This window comes from Marmota monax, unplaced genomic scaffold (assembly GCF_021218885.2).
Source record: "Marmota monax isolate L192 unplaced genomic scaffold, Marmota_monax_Labrador192_F-V1.1 WCK01_AAM20220418_F8-fsc00417, whole genome shotgun sequence".
NCBI classification, from domain to species: domain Eukaryota; kingdom Metazoa; phylum Chordata; class Mammalia; order Rodentia; family Sciuridae; genus Marmota; species Marmota monax.
The window spans coordinates 126786-147577 of record NW_026693442.1 but is presented as its reverse complement, the minus strand read 5'-3'; the positions used below and the strand labels follow the sequence as shown (position 1 = coordinate 147577).

The 20792-nt window shown below is 44.2% G+C and overlaps 1 protein-coding gene across 1 annotated transcript; it reads left to right on the top strand.

The window, feature by feature from the left end:
- Window positions 1-15699: 15699 nt before the first annotated feature.
- LOC124101510 (C-C motif chemokine 3) lies at window positions 15700-17802 on the top strand. Its single transcript, XM_046457520.2, has 3 exons — window positions 15700-15859; window positions 16314-16428; window positions 16791-17802. Exons 1-3 carry the CDS (start codon window positions 15784-15786, stop codon window positions 16879-16881), a joined length of 282 nt encoding a protein of 93 aa, XP_046313476.1. The 5' UTR covers window positions 15700-15783; the 3' UTR covers window positions 16882-17802.
- The last annotated feature ends 2990 nt before the right edge of the window (window positions 17803-20792 follow it).

Here is a 20792-nt window from a genome sequence, read left to right as displayed (position 1 = left end):
GGGAGTATGACGAATCAGGACGGCTAAAGGCTATCTTGTTAGGAATTTCCAGCAATAGTGGGGTGCTCCGGAACCTGGAGGAAGGATTTCCATCACACGGGGATCGGCTACGGGGACTCAAACGCGAGAGATTTGTTGCACGGAGGGTAACACTGCTTATTCAGCAAATCGCCCTGCGGCTAGAGTCTGCAGCGCGCGCTGGGAAACGAGGAGATAGCGACGCAGGGATACAGCGCTGCAGTTTCTGCCAGCCGTGCAAGCACCATACTCAATGCTGAATTCAGGGTTCGAGACGGGGGAAGGAAGCGGTCCAAATTGGTTCTCCACAACGGTCAGACCACAGAGGAGGCCAGCGGCCACCATCTTGGAGAGCTGACGTCACCATCCCTGTTTTCAACTGATCGCAGCTCATTCAGCCATAGAACAGGTAATTTCAGGCTGCCATTCGCCTGCAGCTTGCAGACAGATTACTCAGGCTCAGTGCTAAATAACCCGCAGAAACTGCTTCTTGGAGCCTGCTCTTATCAGAGCATACACCGAGCACGGAGCGGCCGAGTTCCGGCTCCCGGAACTGCTCTGGCCCAGGGCTAAGGAGCCCGTGAAAACTGCTTCTCGGTCCGGGTCCTGCTGAGTACTGTGGAGGTAAATACCAACCGAGCCTTCGTGGGCAGCGGCAACAGGACTGAGACGGGGCCTGTGAGGGCCGGTCAGGACTCACCCGTTGCTTTGGTTACCTGGCAAGGAGAACGAAATGCTGCCATTCTCATAGGATACCAACATGGCAGAGATCTGATGTCATCAGAAAGTGGCAGAGGAGAGAACTTCATCAATACCAGCGGCGACAGAAACAGTTGGTCTCCTGGTAGGGAGGGTGAGGCACAGACACCCGAGTCTCTCTCGCTTTGTCGTCGAGCCAGAGGGGAGGAGCCGGGCCACCGCCCGTGCCGGGAGCAGGCCCAGCGGCTCGCCGGCATGGTGGTCGAGTGACCCCAATTGGAGAGGGCACGGAACGGAGCCGCCACCCGTGCCCGCAAGGTGGGCAGACCTGCGACCCAGTGGTACACGGGCGTGGTAGGAGGGGCAGGGCAGAGCCGCCACCTGCGTCTGCAAGGTAAGCAGACCTGCGACAGACTGGCGGGTCAGGCCCAGCGGCCTGCCAGCATGGTACACACGTCACCCCAACTGGAATAGGGGCAGAGCAGAGCCTTCACCCGTGCCTGGATCAGGCCCCACCGGTGTGGTGGTCATGTGACCCCAATTGGAGTGGGGGTGGAGCGGAACCGCCACCCGTGCCCACAGGGTGGGCAGACCTGCGACCAACCTGCAGATCAGGCCCAGCGGTCCGCAGGCGTGGTAGGAGTGGCAGGGCAGAACCGCCGCCCATGCCTGCAAGGTAGGCAGACCTGCGACAGACCGGCGGATCAGGCCCAGCGGCCTGCCGGCGTGGTACACACGTCACCCCAATTGGAGTAGGGGCAGAGCAGAGTCACCGCCCGTGCCAGGAACAGGCCCAGCGACCTGCCAGCGTGGCAGTCACGACACCCCAATTGGAGTAGGGGCAGAGCAGAGCCGCCACCCGTGCCCGAAAGGTGGGCAGACCTGCGACCGACCAGCGGGACAGGCCCAGTGGCCTGCCGGTGTGACAGACACATCACCCCATTTGGAGTAGGGGCAGAGCAGAGCCGCCGCCCGTGCCCTCAAGGTAGGCAGACCTGCGACCGACCGGTGGAACAGGCCCAGCGGCCTGCGGGTGTGGTAGACAAGTCACACCAATTGGAGGGGGGGCAGAGCAGAGCCGCCGTCCACGCCTGCAGGGTAGGCAGACCTGCAACCGACCGGCGGATCAGGCCCGGTGGCCTGCCAGCGTGGTAGTCACGACACCCCAATTGGAGTAAGGGCAGAGCAGAGCCGCCGCCCGCGCCTGCAAGGTAGGCAGACCTGCGACCAACCAGCAGAACAGGCCCAGGTGTCCGCGGGTGTGTTAGACACCTCACACCAATTGGAGGAGGGGCAGAGCAGAGCCGCCTCACGCGCCTGCAAGGTAGGCAGACCACCGCCCGACCCTGCAAGGGAGACTTTTCAACTATACAAGACCAATATAAATATATAGGGGGAAAATTCAATAGCACAACAGTTTCACCAAGTAGAAAGGAACGCGAACAGTATGAAGAGAAAGGAAAGAAAGGACCACAAGCAATGCAGGTCAACTCAACGTTAGAAGAGGTAATAGCTGCAGCAGATGGAATGTCAGATAAAGAATTCAGGATATACATGCTTCAGATGATCTGGAGTCTCAAGGAAGACATCAGACAGCAAAATCAGACAATGAAAGATCACTTCAACAATGAATTACATAAACAAATCCAAGAAGCAAAAGATCAACTATACAGGGAGATAGAGGTTATAAAAAACAAACAAACAGAAATCCTAGAAATGCAGGAAGCAATAAACCAACTTAAAAACTCAATTGAGAATACTACCAGCAGAGTAGAACACTTAGAAGATAGAACATCAGACAATGAAGATAAAGTATTTCAACTTGAAAAGAACATAGACAGCTCAGCAAGACTGTTAAGAAACCATGAGCAGAACATCCAAGAAATATGGGATAACATCAAGAGACCAAATTTAAGAGTCATTGGGATACAGGAAGGGACAGAGTTTCAAACCAAAGGAATGAGCAATCTATTCAATGAAATAATACGAGAAAACTTCCCAGACTTGAAGAATGAGACAGAATCCCAAATCCTAGAAGCCTACAGGACGCCGAATGTGCAAAATCATAAGAGACCCACACCTAGACACATTATAATGAAGATGCCCAACATACAGAATAAGGAGAGAATTTTAAAAGCTACAAGAGAAAGGAAGCAGATCACATTTAGGGGTAAACCAATCAGGATAACAGCTGATCTTTCAACACAGACTCTGAAAGCTAGAAGATCCTGGAATAACATATTTCAAACACTGAAAGAAAATGGGTTCCAACCAAGAATTGTGTTTCCAGCGAAATTAAGCTTCAGGATGGAAGATGAAATTAAAACCTTCCACGATAAACAAAAGTTAAAAGAATTTGCAGCTAGAAAACCATCTCTTCAAAACATCCTTGGCAAAACATTACAGGAAGAGGAAATGGAAAATAACAATGAAAACCAACAGTGGGAGGTAGGACAGTAAAGGGGGGAAAATAATCAAAGAGGAAAACAAACCATGTTTAGTAACAGAAATAAACAAATATGGCTGGAAGAACAACCCATATCTCAATAATAACCCTAAATGTTAATGGCTTAAATTCACCAATTAAGAGACACAGGCTAGTAGAATGGATCACAAAACAAGACCCAACAATATGCTGCCTACAGGAGACGCATTTGATAGGAAAAGACATACATAGGCTGAAGGTGAAAGGTTGGGAAAAATCATATCACTCATATGGACTTCAGAAACAAGCAGGAGTGTCCATACTCATATCAAATAAAATAGATTTCAAGCCAAAGTTAATCAAAAGGGATAAAGAGGGACACTACATACTGCTTAAAGGAACCATACACCAACAAGACATAACAATCATAAATATATATGCCCCAAACATTGGTGCAGCTAAGTTCATCAAACAAACTCTTCTCAAGTTCAAGAGTCTAATAGACCACCATACAATAATCTTGGGAGACTTCAACACACCTCTCTCGCCACTGGACAGATCTTCCAAACAAAAGTTGAATAAGGAAACTATAGAACTCAATAACACAATTAATAACCTAGACTTAATCGACTTATATAGAATATACCACCCAACATCAAGCAGTTACACTTTTTTCTCAGCAGCACATGGATCCTTCTCAAAAATAGATCATATATTATGTCACAGGGCAACTCTTAGACAATATAAAGGAGTAGAGATAATACCATGCATCTTATCTGATCATAATGGAATGAAACTGAAAATCAACGATAAAAGAAGGAAGGAAAAAGCATACATCACTTGGAGAATGAACAATAGGTTACTGAATGATCAATGGGTTATAGAAGACATCAAGGAGGCAATTAAAAAATTCTTAGAGATAAATGAAAACACAGACACAACATATCGGAATCTATGGGACACATTGAAAGCAGTTCTAAGAGGAAAATTCATTGCTTGGAGTTCATTCCTTAAAAAAAGAAAAAACCAACAAATAAATGATCTCATACTTCATCTCAAAATCCTAGAAAAAGAAGAGCAAAACAACAGCAAAAGAAGTAGAAGGCAAGAAATAATGAAAATCAGAGCTGAAATTAATGAAATCGAAACAAAAGAAACAATTGAAAAAATTGACAAAACTAAAAGTTGGTTCTTTGAAAAAATAAACAAAATCGACAGACCCTTAGCCATGCTAGTGAAGAGAAGAAGAGAGAGAACTCAAATTACTAGCATACGGGATGAAAAAGGCAATATCACAACAGACACTTCAGAAATACAGAAGATAATCAAAAATTATTTTGAATCCTTATACTCCAATAAATTAGAAGATAGTGAAGGCATAGATAAATTTCTTAAGTCATATGATCTGCCCAGATTGAGTCAGGAGGATATAGACAACCTAAACAGACCAATATCAATCGAGGAAATAGAAGAAACCATCAAAAGACTAGCAACTAAGAAAAGCCCAGGACCGGATGGGTATACAGCAGAGTTTTACAAAACCTTTAAAGAGGAACTAATACCAATACTTTTCAAGCTACTTCAGGAAATAGAAAAAGAGGGAGAACTTCCAAATTCATTCTACGAGGCCAACATCACCCTGATACCTAAACCAGACAAAGACACTTCAAAGAAAGAAAACTACAGACCAATATCTCTAATGAACCTAGATGCAAAAATCCTCAATAAAATTCTGGCGAATCGGATACAAAAACATATCAAAAAAATTGTGCACCATGATCAAGTAGGATTCATCCCTGGGATGCAAGGCTGGTTCAATATACGGAAATCAATAAATGTTATTCACCACATCAATAGACTTAAAAATAAGAACCATATGATCATCTCGATAGATGCGGAAAAAGCATTCGACAAAGTACAGCATCCCTTTATGTTCAAAACTCTAGAAAAACTAGGGATAACAGGAACATACCTCAATATTGTAAAAGCAATCTATGCTAAGCCTCAGGCTAGCATCATTCTGAATGGAGAAAAATTGAAGGCATTCCCTCTAAAATCTGGAACAAGACAGGGATGCCCTCTCTCTCCACTTCTGTTGAACATAGTACTCGAAACACTGGCCAGAGCAATTAGACAGACGAAAGAAATTAAAGGCATAAAAATAGAAAACGAAGAACTTAAATTATCACTATTTGCAGTTGACATGATTCTATACCTAGCAGACCCAAAAGGGTCTACAAAGAAACTATTAGAGCTAATAAATGAATTCAGCAAAGTGGCAGGATATAAAATCAACACGCATAAATCAAAGGCATTCCTGTATATCAGCGACAAATCCTCTGAAATGGAAATGAGGACAACCACTCCATTCACAATATCTTCAAAAAAAATAAAATACTTGGGAATCAACCTAACAAAAGAGGTGAAAGACTTATACAATGAAAACTACAGAACCCTAAAGAGAGAAGTAGAAGAAGATCTTAGAAGATGGAAAAATATACCCTGTTCATGGATAGGCAGAACTAACACCATCAAAATGGCGATATTACCAAAAGTTCTCTATAGGTTTAATGCAATGCCAATCAAAATCCCAACGGCATTTCTTGTAGAAATAGAGAAAGCAATCATGAAATTCATATGGAAAAATAAAAGACCCAGAATAGCAAAAACAATGCTAAGCAGGAAGTGTGAATCAGGCGGTATAGCGATACCAGACTTCAAACTATACTACAGAGCAATAGTAACAAAAACAGCATGGTACTGGTACCAAAACAGGCGGGTGGACCAATGGTATAGAATAGAGGACACAGAAACCAATCCACAAAACTACAACTATCTTATATTTGATAAAGGGGCTAAAAGCATGCAATGGAGGAAGGATAGCATCTTCAACAAATGGTGCTGGGAAAACTGGAAATCCATATGCAACAAAATGAAACTGAATCCCTTTCTCTCGCCATGCACAAAAGTGAATTCAAAATGGATCAAGGAGCTTGATATCAAATCAGAGACACGCCGTCTGATAGAAGAAAAAGTTGGCTATGATCTACATTCGGTGGGGTCGGGCTCCAAATTCCTCAATAGGACACCCATAGCACAAATGTTAATAACTAGAATCAACAAATGGGACTTACTCAAACTAAAAAGTTTTTTCTCAGCAAAAGAAACAATAAGAGAGGTAAATAGGGAGCCTACATCCTGGGAACAAATCTTTACTCCTCACACTTCAGATAGAGCCCTAATATCCAGAGTATACAAAGAACTCAAAAAATTAGACAATAAGATAACAAATAACCCAATCAACAAATGGGCCAAGGACCTGAACAGACACTTCTCAGAGGAGGACATACAATTAATCAACAAGTACATGAAAAAATGCTCACCATCTCTAGCAGTCAGAGAAATGCAAATCAAAACCACCCTAAGATACCATCTCACTCCAGTAAGATTGGCAGCCATTATGAAGTCAAACAGCAAGAAGTGCTGTCGAGGATGTGGGGAAAAGGGTACACTTGTACATTGCTGGTGGGACTGCAAATTGGTGCAGCCAATTTGGAAAGCAGTATGGAGATTTCTTGGAAAGCTGGGAATGGAGCCACCATTTGACCCAGCTATTCCCCTTCTTGGTCTATTCCCTAAAGACCTAAAAAGAGCATGCTACAGGGACACTGCTACATCGATGTTCATAGCAGCACAATTCACAATAGCAAGACTGTGGAACCAACCTAGATGCCCTTCAATAGACGAATGGATAAAAAAAAATGTGGCATTTATACACAATGGAGTATTACTCTGCATTAAAAAATGACAAAATCATAGAATTTGCAGGGAAATGGATGGCATTAGAGCAGATTATGCTAAGTGAAGCTAGCCAATCCCTAAAAAACAAATGCCAAATGTCTTCTTTGATATAAGGAGAGTAACTAAGAACAGAGTAGGGACGAAGAGCAGGAGAAGAAGATTAACATTAAACAGGGATGAGAGGTGGGAGGGAAAGGGAGAGAAAAGGGAAATTGCATGGAAATGGAAGGAGACCCTCAGGGTTATACAAAAGTACATACAAGAGGAAGTGAGGGGAAAGGGAAAAATAATACAAGGGGGAGAAATGAATGACAGTAGAGGGGGTAGAGAGAGAAGAGGGGAGGGGAGGGGAGGGGAGGGGGGATAGTAGAGGATAGGAAAGGCAGCAGAACACAACAGACACTAGTATGGCAATATGTAAATCAATGGATCTGTAACTGATGTGATTCTGCAATCTGTATATGGGGTAAAAATGGGAGTTCATAACCCACTTGAATCAAAGTGTGAAATATTATATATCAAGAAATTTGTAATGTTTTGAACAACCAACAATAAAAAATTTAAAAAAAGACCATATTAGTCAGAGTTCTGCAGAAAGTCCCAATTAATATGAAGTTTGGGAGCTGGCTCATATGATCATGAAGGCCCACAGGTCCCAAGAACTGCAGGGTGAGTTGGCAAGCTGGAGTTGATTAGTCCCAGTTTGAGTCCAAAGAAACTGAGAATGAGCAAGCTCCAGACCAAGGAAAACCAGTGTTTTAATTTGACTTCATGCCCCAGTTTGAAAGCCATTAGGGAAGAGGAATTCGCCCTCAGAGGCAGAAGGGTCAGCCTTTTTGTTCTATCCAGACCTTCAACTGACTGAATGAGGTCCACCAACATTAGAGAGGACAATCTGCTTTATTCAGATTACTGATTTAAATGTCAATCTCATTCAAAAGTGCCCTCACAGAAACACCTACAATAATGTCTCATCTAATGTCCAGGTATTTGTGACCCTGTTAAGTTGTTGCATAAAATTAACCATCATGACCCTCATTTCCCTGTGGCTTGGCAGTGCTGCCTTGGATCCGTATACATGTGGTCTGGTTCTGGACTTTGCTTCTGTTCCATTGGTTTATCCTCCATCCTCTTGCCAGTGCCAAATTTTATGAATGGGAGAGATCTCTAGAGGCAGTAGACAACATGCTCCTGCTTCATTCTTCAACAGCGTGTTGGATAACCTTGACCTTTTGCCTTTCTGTATAAATTTTAAAATCAGTTTCTCAATTACCTAAACAACTATTCAGCCCAGAATATTTTCCAATTTCCATCACAATATAGTCTTTGTCTCATATATTTTCTAGTTTTGTTGTTGTTGTTTTTTAGGACATGGTCAAATATAGCAAATGCTTTATGTGCTTTTGAAAGAAAGTTTTTCCTGAACTTCATAAACAAATGCTGTATATTCACTTATTAAAATTTTACAATTTTGGTGTTCAAATACTCTATATTCTTACTAAGTTAGGGTCTGCTTATTTCATTGGTTACCAAGAAAAATGTGTTAAATTTTTCCACTATAATCACGATTTTTTTCTATTTCATCTTTTAGCCCTCAATTTTCTTTATATATTTTGAGGCTGTTTCATTAGAAGTGTGAAAGGAAAGTGACCACAACACTCGGAGCAACCAAAAGATCTTTATTGCAGCAGTGCAACAAAGAGAAAAGAAAGAAGGAAAGAGAGAGAGAGAAAAGAGAAGAGGTGAACAGGGAGAGAGCAAGAGCAAGAGAGAGACAGAGAGCGCGCGTAAGAAAGATAAAGAGCAAGAGAGAGAGAGCAAGAGAGAAAGAGCAAGAGAGAGAGAGAGAGCAAGAGGGGGGGGCAAGAGAGAGGGGGGCCTGGCAGGAGGGAGTTTTTATAGCCCAAATCCAATGGGGCCTCTGGGTCTGCAAGCTGCCTTGTTGGCCCAAGGGGGGGTTAAGTGTTCAGCCTTAAGCAGGGTTGAATGTTCAGACTTGAGGCAAACAGGTGATAAAGGACCAGATAGAGGGGGGTTTGAGTGCGTGGGCTATCTTGCAGCCAACATCTGTTCAGCCTGCCCTGCAGACAACACAGTTCAGCCTGCTCTGCACCCAACAAAGTGCACAAATTTAGAACTGTTACAAATTTCTGGTAGGTTGAGCTTTTTGTTGTTCCCAACTACCTCCTCATTTTTGAAATATTTTTTCTTTTACTTTTTTGGTTAGTATTAACATAAGTTACTTTTTCTACCTATTTAATATTTCACAGTTCTTATATTTAAGGAGTATCTCTTTAAATAGCATACAGTTGATATCTTTAAAATTTTTTTTTTTATGAAGATTCTAGGACACCAAGCAATCTCTTTTTTTTTAAAGAGAGAGAGAGAGAGAGAGAGAGAGAGAGAGAGAGAGAGAATTTCAATATTTATTTTTCAGTTTTCGGCGGACACAGCATCTTTGTTTGTATGTGGTGCTGAGGATCGAACCTGGGCCGCACGCATGCCAGGCGAGCGCGCTACCGCTTGAGCCACATCCCCAGCCCCATAAAAATTTTTATGTTTTTAAATTTCAGTATTTAATCTTTTTACATTCAATTACTGATATACTTACATCTACTCTTACTATTTACTTTAAATTTGACCAGCCTGTCATATATTTCTTTTCTCTTTTAATAATCTTCTTTTGAGTTGATTGAGGTTTTTTTCCCATTTCCATGATGTATTTATTCATATTCATCCTGTACTTATATGTTTCTTTACTACTGTTTACACTACAGATTAAGAAACCTAAACTTAATACCGTATAATGTAATATAATGCTATTGTCAGTTCCCACACAATGTAATAACCTTGGGACATGCTATATAGTACTTCTGACTTCTATGCTATTTTGATATGTTTGCATTCTATATAAATTTAAAATCCAAACTGGGCACAATGGTATGTGCTGATAGCCCCAGCTACTGGGGGTAGGGTACTGAGGCTGAGACAGGTGGGTCCCTTGGCAACATAATAAGGGTCTATGTAAAAAAATAAAATGAGCCAGGTGCAGTGGCCTGCACTGGTAATCCCAGCCGCTCGGGAGGCTGAGGCATGAGGATTGTAAGTTCAAAGCCAGCCTCAGCAACTCAGCAACTTCCTAAGCAGCTTAGTGAGACTCTGTCTCAAAATAAAAAAAATTGAGAAGTGTTGGGGTCGTGGCCCAGTGGTTAAGCAGGTGTAGGTTCAATCCTACACAAACAAAACAAAACGAAACAAAACGAAACAAAACAAAAAAAAATGAAAAAAAACCCCAAAACCTATATTATATATTTTATTACTCAGTAGTCAATGTGTATTGGTTTTCACTATATATTTATTCACCTCTGTTGCACTTAAACCCTTTGTATTGAAAAACCAGCCTCTATCTCAGAGCAAGACCTGTCCAAGGAAGGGACATCACCTTTGTCCTTGGAAAAACCCACAGAGCACTCCTAGGCACATTCCCACCCTGCTAAGTTGTTTATCTACAAATAACAGGAGAGATCTGCTGCGCCAGGTGTCCCTGACTCAGTCAGGCTAGGTGGGGATCCATAGCAGCCACCAATCAGCATGAGACAGGGAAATACCTGGGATGCCAGTGGTTTATGGTGGTTGATAACAAGTTGGGAAACCATGTAGTTCAGCATGTACACCCCTCTTGGCTCAAACCAATCAGTTCAAATGAATACCCCTTTTGTACTGACCAATCACCCCTACCCAACTTGTTCCCGCCAATGAATGTGCTAATCATGTTTTAGAGTTGTTATTTGATTTTCCCGCGGTGTGTGATGATTTGCTATGATGTATGTGAAGTCCCTGCCCTCTCCAAAGAATGTATAAAACTGCTGCAAACCCTGGGCTCGGGGCCTCTCGGCGTCGCCAGTTGCTGTGTGTGTGTGCGGAGGACCAAGCTAGCTCGCAATAAACACCTCTTTGCTGCTTACATCGATCTTGGGTCTCTGGTGGTCTTTGGGGGTCCCGAATTCGAGCATAACAGTATCTCCCCGCTCCATCTGAATTCTCTTTCTTCTGCCTGAAGGGATCCTTTCATGTTCTTTACTGTGAGTCTTTTGATGGTGAAGTCTCCAGTTTTTGATTGCCTGGAAATGTTTATTGTACCTTAACTTTTGAAGGCTATTTTCCTTCTATACGAGCATTATTTATTTTAAGCTCTTCAGGAACAATCATTACTCTGGCCTCCAGCGTCCGTTTTTCTGTTGGAAGACACGCTTTTTCATGGAAGGTCATTTGTCTCTCTCTCTCTCTTTTTTTTTCCTTTGCTTTTGAGACTTTTCTTCTTAGCTTTGGTTTTCAGCACTGTGAATGCCTAGTGAGGTTTCTTCCTATCTGGTTTTATGTTCATCCTGTCATCTCTGATGTCTTTTTCCAGTCACCGGAGGTTGGGCTGCTCTGATTGAGCTCTGGCTGATGCAGAACAGGAGGAAGAGACAAAGGCACCCAGCAAAGAAATTCTCAGTCCTCCAGGGCCTCTCTGTTCCTTCCTCTCCCACGTGAAGCTTGAAACCATCTGTATTTTCCCTCAGCCTTCATATTCCATGGGGGACTTCTGGAGCAGCCTCTTCTCTGTCACTTTCTTGCCTTGATCCTTTTTGCACTGGAAAACTCCTCTGGTTCCCTGAAGGCCCCAAACCAGGTCAGAAAGCACTTCTGTGGCCTCTCCCTGGGTTCAACATCCTTGCTGGGACTCTGCAGGATGGCTCCCACCCTCCTCGCTGTGTGTACCTGTCCTCTCTCCATGTCCCATGGCTGGCCTCCTCCACAGGCCCCGTCTCTCTGCAGATGGGAGGACCACCACTGACTTATACCAGGGTAGGAATGCTGGCTGCTGGTGTCATGATGATCATCAACATATGGACAGCGGGTCTGGAGAAACACAAGACGGAGCAGGCAGGCGGTGGGGTCAGTTCCAACAGTGGGGGAATAGGCATGCAGAGCCTGAGCAAAGCTGTCAACTCCTTCCTTCCTCTGAGGGGGCCAGCAAGAAGTTGGAGAGATCACCTCTCAGGGTTGCAGAGCTGAGCACAAAAAGAACAAAAGAAGCCCGGCATTTGTTCTTGGCCTTGAGTGTTTGTTTTAAATCTCCGCCTCAGTAGTCTCAGGTTCCCTCACTGGGAATACAGCTATTGGAAGAGCTGGTCCTTGCTCCCTCTCTTTTGGAGGGGAACTTTCCAGAAAGAGGCCACCCTCTGTGAATCACCCTAAGGGCGGAGCTTCTTGGGAGAACTGAGGGGAACCCACCCCTTGCTCACAGCGGGAACCAACTGCACCTGGAGTTTGCATCTCGTTCATGACTGAGTTAGGCCATGGTTTTCCCAACTAAAGATGGGTCCTAGCCCTCCTTTGCCTTTCAGATCCAGGGCCGCAGTCTGGCTGGGCACAAATAACTGAGCTGCCACAAAGCCTTGTAGATTCAAACAGCAACTCTTTATTCTCCAACTCTCACCGGCACTCCACACACCACCCAGGAACACACTCCCTCCACCGGGCTCCGTCCAATCTCTCCAACCCCCCCCCCCAAAGAACTTATGGGAACTCCAAAGTAGTAGGCGCCCTATTGCCCGACAGTAAAGGTCAAATATACAATACAATCAATCCAGCATCACAGCAATTATATATAGCTTAACTCAAATCATCATCTCAATGGTTCGCTGGTGTCACCTTACAACCATTCCCTCTGGCAAATGCCAGGCATCATTCTGACTGGGCTGTGGCTCTCAACAATCCAGGAATTAAGATTGATCAAAATCTTGGGCTGGGGTTGTGGCTCAGTGGTAGAGCGCTTGCCTAGCATGTGTGAGGCACTGGGTTGGATTCTCAGCACCACATAGAAATAAGTAAATAAAATAAAGGTCCATCAACAACTAATAAAAACATTTAGAAAAAATCCTTGGGAAATAGTCCAGAATGTTCTGAAGGCTTTTGTGAGGTTCTTTGCTTTCACTCAGAGAATACTAAGGCACAGGAATTAAATGACATGGCTTGGCCACCTCTCCAGAGCACTAAGAAACAGCTCTAGATTAAAGGAAGGATGAGGGTTGAGAGGGCCTCATGGTCCAGAAGAGACTTGTGAGCTGAGGGCCACCATGGGATGGTCCATAAGGGCAGCCATGGAGGCCTGTGGGGTGTGTGGGCAAGCAGAGGAGGGAGGGCAAAGCCAAGAACACTGCTGCCTGCATCCTTCTGGGGTTCAAGCCACGCCCCCACCCCTTTAGGCAGCTCCAGACCATGAGGTGTTGGAAGCTGGTGAGGAGCAGAAGGAGTTGGCTGGTGCCTAGAGTCTTGCTCTCAGTTCCTCATTCTGGGGTGCTATGGGTCCCCTAGTGGATCAGGATGCACAAGAAGAGCCCAATTGCTCACTTGTTGGGGCTGATTATATGGAAACACTTTTGACAATGAGAGGAGGTGAGATGTTAGTGTTAGGGCCACAAGAACATGGAGAAATGTGTAGGTTCACACTGCCTCCCACAGACCTGGGCTCCTCTGGCCACACAGGGTGATGTAGATAGTGATGCCACAGCATCCTGGCGGGGAGACAAGTCATACTCAAACCACACCCTGGGAGCAAAGGACCATGACATCATGTGGACTGGAGTGCTTCTAAGAAAAATGTTAATCAGTGAGTGAGAGGTCAGGAGCTGGTGCCCAGGCTACAGTCATGACAAGAGTGATGAGCTCAGCCTTGGAACCACTGATTCAGCAACAGCCACACTTCCTTACCCGCGGCCACCGCCAGCCCACACCGGTTCTAGACAGGAATGTGCATTAGATGTGGGACGTCTCTAGAGACCAGAAGCCATAAGGGTCCTTGTTTTTTTGACCCAGGAAGTCTACAGCTAGGAAAATATCCTCTGGAAAGAACTTAATTCACGGAGAAAGTTTTATTTATAAAGTACAGTTGGTATAGTTTATTTATGACAATTAAATATTGGAATCAGTCCAAATGTGCCACAATAGAGCATGATAATATTCATGTACTAAGCAGACAGTTGGGTCAATTAGGCAACTCCTAAAGTCACTAGAATTATTTGAAAGCGTCTTCTACTGTTAATTACAAACAAGAAAATGCCTAGTTCCATCTAGATAGAGACAATGGTAATCCTTGTCTCCTCATCACACAGTAAAAAGTGAAAAACAAGCAAGCAGACAGAACTATCATGAGCCAAGAAAAAGCTGCACTGGAGAGAAACAAATCAGCTGGCCACAGGGGTGCTTGCCAGTAATCCCAGTGACTCAAGAGCCTGGGAAAGGAGGATCACAAATTCAAGGCCAACCTTGGCAACTTATTCAGACTGTGTCTCAAAATCAAATAAAAAGGGCTGCTGGGCATGTAGTTCAGTGGTAGGGCATCCCTGGGTTCAATGTACCGCAATTTAAAAAGAAGAAGAAAGAAACAAATTTAAAATGTTATCAGGGGTTAGGCTTGAATAATAGAGTTTTTCCTACCTTTGAGGAAAAAAAAATTCTGATTATGCTGCAGAATTTGTTATGTAGGAGGGTGAGAATGTAGAGAAAAATCCCCACATTCTGAACCTGCATTTGCCGTGGAGTGTATCCAGATTTTACATACCAAATTAGTTTTTATTCTTTTCTGTGTTTTGCACATTTTTAAAATTAGCTCTTACTAACTTTGAAGAAAATCTATACTAAAGCATGTAAAAAACAACTTGAATCAAAGCTCCAGTAGCATCACTCCTTCCGTATTTCTGAGGCCCTCTCCTGTGTCTGTGAGGAGACTTTGTGGAGGTGTGATGCCTTCTCAGCAGCACCCATCTTGTGACCCTGAGATGACAAACCTGTAAAAGAAAAGTCAACAAAATGATGGAGGAAGGGGAGATGTTTCAAGAAACTCAGTCCTTGATGACACTATGGAATTCCAGCAAACCAGGGAAGGCCCATTTTAACTTTAACTAAAGACAGGAAATATTTCAGGATTTTTAAGAAACGAAGACTTTCCTTTTAAATGTCTCTCCCTTCTCAATTTTAAGGGCTAATTATTACTACAAGAAGTAAATATCCCACAACTTCTTTAATGCTAAACCACCTTTTTAATTGCTACAGGTAAGCTGTGGCCAGCACCGTGGTGCATACCACTTTCTTCACCTTTGTGTTTATATCCCTGGGATAGATCCCTGCAGAGCCCTTCTGATGGGAGGGTAACAGACTCTGAGGTTTATCTCTCTCAGGAGCCCTAGTCAACCCAGCCAACCCAGGGAGTGGCATCTTGGGAGGCTCAGAAAGCCTGATCAACCAGCCAGTATCTGAAAGCCAGCCTAATTCTCGCTCTTGGTGGCTGAGGCTTCCCTAATTCTGCTGTCTCTCTCCAGGGCACGGTTCCACCTTGTGCTTCTCAGGAAGTGAGAAGCTGTCTTCATCTCCTTACCATCCGTGCCATGGGATAGCTGGCCAGGAGGGGCAAGGCTGGGCTCTGGGAGAAAGGCTTTGCAGACTGCGGCTCTCGTGAGAAGGCGCCAGCTCGCTTGGTCTCAGCTGACACCAGCTTCTCACCTCCTCTCACTGTGGAAACCATTTCCCCATTGAGGAAGGGACTGAGCCACTCGTGCAAATTGCTTCAGCCCTGTGGTGACCCCCAGCCCTGCCAGCTCATGCAACATGCAGCACAGCACCAACACCATGGTTAAAAGATCCCCCTTGACCTCCCCAGATGTTACACTTCCAATGCCCCAGGCTGCCTATAAAGAGAGGAGAAGCCTCAGACCCCACAAGGGAGCAGCAGCCTCGAGTCCTCCCGCCCCATCTCTTCTCGGCCAGCACTTGAGCCCAATCTGCAGCCCAGCATCATGGAGGTCCCCGTGGCCGTCCTCGCTGTCCTGTTCTTCACTGGGGCCCTCTCCTCCCTGACCTGCTCAGCCTCCCGTGAGTCTGTCTTTTGCTCTGTGTCCTAACTCTTTGACCAAGGGCTGGACGGCAATGTCAAAGTCTGTGCCTGAGGCCCTCCAAGCAGGGCATGCCAGAAGAATTTTGAGGCTCCTGCCCAGAGAATTTAGCTTCCTAAGGGGTTTTGGTGACTCGATTCTAGAGGACAGAGAGAGACAGCATCTCATTTTATGGATTGGAAAGTGGAGGCCCAACTGGGATTTTGACAGACGTAGTTTATTAAAAAAAAAAATACTGAATTTACTGTAGAGAGACATAAAGTCCCCAAACTAAGGTAAATAAATAAAAGAAATACCAACTTCCTTCTGGGTCCCTCTGTCCCCCCATCCCCACCTCAAGCATGCTAGCCCTCGCTTGGGGGAAGGCCAGGAGAGGCTGGTCGGCCTCTCCTTCTGAACAGGCACTTGGGGTCTTTCTGTCCTGTCCCTCACAGTGGGTGCTGACACCCCCACCGCCTGCTGCTTCTTCTACATCTCCCGGAAGATTCCACGCAAATTTGTAGATGACTATTATGAGACCAGCAGCCAGTGCTCCAAACCGGCGGTCATGTAAGGGCCAGGCCTCCTGGCCACCCGTGGAGAGGGAGGCTGGCGGGCTGGGTGAGGTCCCATGGGAGTGCTCTGCTCCGAAGGCCCGTCGGGTGCAGGAGTCCAGGAGGTGCCTGGGGGGTTTTCAGACCGGGACTGGGGCCCACAGAGCCCTGGGCAGTGGGAAGAGGGGGAGGAGTGACAGCAGGAAGGGGCTTTCTGAGCAAACCCTCATGAGACATTTGGGGAGGGTTCGGGAACCCCAAGGTTCTAGGGAAACTGTCTGGTCAGGCCCCGAGGTGTCTGGGCAGAGAAGGATGCAGGGGCCCTGGGAGTCCCCTGCTGGAGTCCTCAGTATCCCCTCCTTCCACTCTTCTCCACAGCTTCCAGACCAAGAGAGGCCGGCAGGTCTGTGCTGACCCCAGCGAGGCGTGGGTTCGAGCCTACATCACCGACCTGGAACTGAACGCCTGAGTGGCCTGGAGGAAGCGGGGAGGCAGCACATCTGTAGGTGGACGGGGGAGCAAACACCTGAGCCAGGGCTGTGACCCCGCAGTTCTGGAGGCCACCCGTTCTGTGGGTCCTACCCTCATGCCCAGCCTCACTCTGGGGCCCTTCTTACATTTTAGTGTATGTATCTCATTTAATTGTTGTAATCAATCTCGTTAAAAATTATATTATGCAATGCATGTTTTCTCTGACAGCCAGTGACTTCCTCTTCACCACCCTTCCCCCTTTTCCTTTCAACTCTTCTCACACATAATACACAGAGCAGCCAGTGTGATTAGCTGTACCAGAGAAATTATGCCCATATAGATCTCAAACAACAGGCGCTTACTGAATGATTTTGTCCAGCGTGGCTTACAAATGATTGAAGGCACTTGTGATAGTTTTATTGATTTTGTTTGCTCAACTAATCAGAAACACAGATGGACACAGACCCTGGAAGAAGAGTAGCGAAATATGAAAAGAGGCAGACAACCCAGAAACGGGGCAGAGCAGTACTGCAGATATACCAGGTGCTCCCTGGAGATACTCTCCTGAAAAGTTGAACCAGACACTCTTATTTTATAAACCAGATCATAAGTGATTTGATCTAGGAATATTTTGTGCCAAGACAATACCCACTGATGCACATAAGTTCATTTTCTCATTCATGCTTTCTTCTGTGTGATGGCTGACATTTCTTGAAAGCTTACCGAGTTCTGGGTTCTGTCCTAAGTGCTCCCTTAGGTTAGTAGCAAGTCTAGTGACCCTGCCTGTGGAAGAGCAAAGACCTGGCAGGTGGCTGAGAGCCTTGGTCAGATTCCGTGCTCACTGCTCAGCTTTGGGGGAGAATGTTCTTTCTCCATATCCATCTTTGAATTGAGGGTTGGGGGCTCGGGTGGCCAGCATTAGACAATAAAAATACAGATTGAATCTTTTTCTTTCTTGGTATATCTTAATACAATATTTGTGACATACAAAGAATTGTTTGTTGTTGACCAGAAACTCAAATTTCACTGGATGTCTGGTTGTATCTGGCAACCCTCCTTAGAGTGAATGTGTCTTACAAAGGTGACTATTCCCTGTACTAGGTGGGAGTCCAAGGATTGGCTTAAATTGAATTCACCAGTAGAATCACTTGGAGGAGCTTTTAAAAACTTCAATGTCAGGGCCTTACCTCCAAAGCTACAAATTTATTGGATTTGGGAGAGGACTGGCATCTGTGATTTAAAAACTTCCCAGGTGATATTAATGCCAGCCAAGTTTGAGAACCACTGATAAGGTATAGCCACAGGCTGTTTGGGGCCTGCCTGGGGGTTTCAGAGATAATGGAATTTCTTTGGATTTTTTTTTTTTTGTACTGGATTAAATCCAGGGGCACTTAAACACTGAGCTCTTTTTATATTTTGTTTTGAAACAGGGTTTCTTCAAGTTGTGTAGGGCCTTGCTAAATCTCTGAGGCTGGCTTTGAACTCACAATCCTCCTGTCTTAGCTTCCCAAGCCCCTGGAATTACGGGTACGCACCACCGCACCCAGCCTCTTTGATTTGTTTTTCTTTCTTTCTTTTTTTTTAAATTTGTTATTTTAAGTTATATGTGACAGTAGAGTAATTTAAAAAAACATTTTCCACATTTTTTACTGGTGCATTATAATTGTACATATTGATGGAATTTGTCCCTTTGATTTTGGAAGTCTTCGGACCTACTTGTTTTTTTTTTTTTACTAATTCCATTGTATGGTTACTCATAAACAAACAAGAAAATCCCCAGATACAACATTACTTCTAGAACTAGGTTTTGGAAGCCCTCTCCCCATGCACAGCTTGTCCAGAGTCTCCCACCCACGCCCTCATCCTCTGCCCACTTGTAGCTCCACATTGCCCTCTGCTGGTGGAACAGTGCAACAGGTTGGAGGGCACCATCATTGGCTCCTGCCTCTGCTGCATCCTAGCCCAAAGAACTGGACCGTTCATTGTGACGGTTAATTTTATGGGTAGATTTGACTGGGCCAAGGGTTGCCTTGATAGTCTATAAAACATTATTTCTGGGTGCATTTATGAGGTGTTTCTGGAAAGATTAACATTTGAATCAGAAAACTGAGTAAAGATCACTCTCACCAACTCAGGCAACCCACCAAGGACCAAAAGAGAACAAAAAGGCAGAGGAAGGGTGAACTGCTGTCTGTTCAAGTTGTGGCATCTGCTCAGAGCATCTGCCTTTGTCCTCAGGCTTTCAGACTGGGCCAGGACTTGCACCATCACCTCCTCCTTCCCCTGCTCGGGCTTCTGGACCTGGGCCAGGATTTCCCCCATCACCTACCCTGGCTCTCAGCCTCCAGACTGAAGTACTCCACCCACTTTTCTGGTTCTCCTGATTGTGGCCACATCAGTATCACAGATAACATCATCTAGAGAGAGACGATGTCTGTTGTTCTGTTTTTCTGGAGAGCGCTCATACATTTATTTTATCAACAAGACAAAATGGGCAAACCTTTAAAAGGACGGATTTGAGAAGGGAGTGAATCAGGCTGCCTGTAGACCTAACTTCTGGGTCCTGCCTAGTCTCTCACCTTCTCATTTCTGCTTACACTAATATTGATTTGAAGAGAAGAACTATTGTGTTTTTAGTCCTGCAAGCTCCAAATCACTGGATTCTCAATCAGCTTGGTTTGCAGGTGGTAAAAAGCAGGAGCCTCTCTTAAAACTATTTTTTCTTCCCTTTTATCAGATGAGTCCATTTTAAAGTAAGTCAATCTTTTTCTTAGTGGGTCTATGGACTCATGCAAGACATAGTCAGTCTCCAGTATTCTCAAATTTTTTGAGCTCTTCTTATCCATATCCCTTTAAGTTTTTTCTTTTTCCTAATTGCTCTGGCTAGAGTTTCAAGGACTATGTTGAATAGAAGTGGTGAAAGAGGGATCTCTGTCTTGTTCTAGTTTTTAGAAGGGATACTTTCAGTTTTTCTCCATTTAGAATGATGTTGGCCTTGGATTTAATGTATAGATTTTTTCCAATGTTGTGGTATGTTCCTACTATCCCTAATTTTTCTAGTGTTCTGAATATGAGTGGATACTGTACTTTGTCAAATGCTTTTTCTGAATTCTTTGAGATAATCATGTGATTCTTGTCTTTAAGTCTATTGACATGGTGAATTATGTTTATTGATTTCCATATGTTGAGCCAACCTTGCAGTCCCTAGGATGAAACCCATTTGATCGTTGTGACTTATCTTTTTTAATATGTTTTTGTATGCAATTTTCCGGTATTTTATTCAGAATTTTTGCATCTATGTTTATCAGGGATATTGGTTTGAAGTTTTCTTTCCTTGATGTATCTTTGTCTGGCTTTGGTATCAGGATGATAATAGCTTCATAGAATGAGTCTGGAAGGGTTCCCTCCTTTTCTATTTCACGGAATAATTTGAGGAGAATTGCTGTTAGTTCTTCTCTGAAGGTCTATAGAACTCAACTGAAAATCTGTCTGGTCCTGGACTATTTTTTGTTGATAGGCTTTTGATAACATCTTCAATTTTATTGCTTGAAATTGATGTGTTTAAATTTTCTATGTCCTTCTGATTCAACTTGGATACACCATATATCTTTATAAATTTGTTGATGTCTCCAGGTTTTTCTATTTTATTGGAGTATAAAGTATCAAAATAGTTTCTGATTATCATCTATATTTTAGTAGTGTCCCTAGTGATATTTCCTTTTTCAACACCAATTTTAGAAAGTTGAGTATTTTCCCCCCTTTCTCTTGGTTAGCTTGACTAAGGATTTATCAGTTTAATTTTTTCAAAGAACCAACTTTTTGTTTCATTGATTTTTTTGAATTTTTTGTTTCACTTTTATTGATTTTGGCTCTGATTTTCATTATTTCCTGTCTTCTAATGTTTTTGGT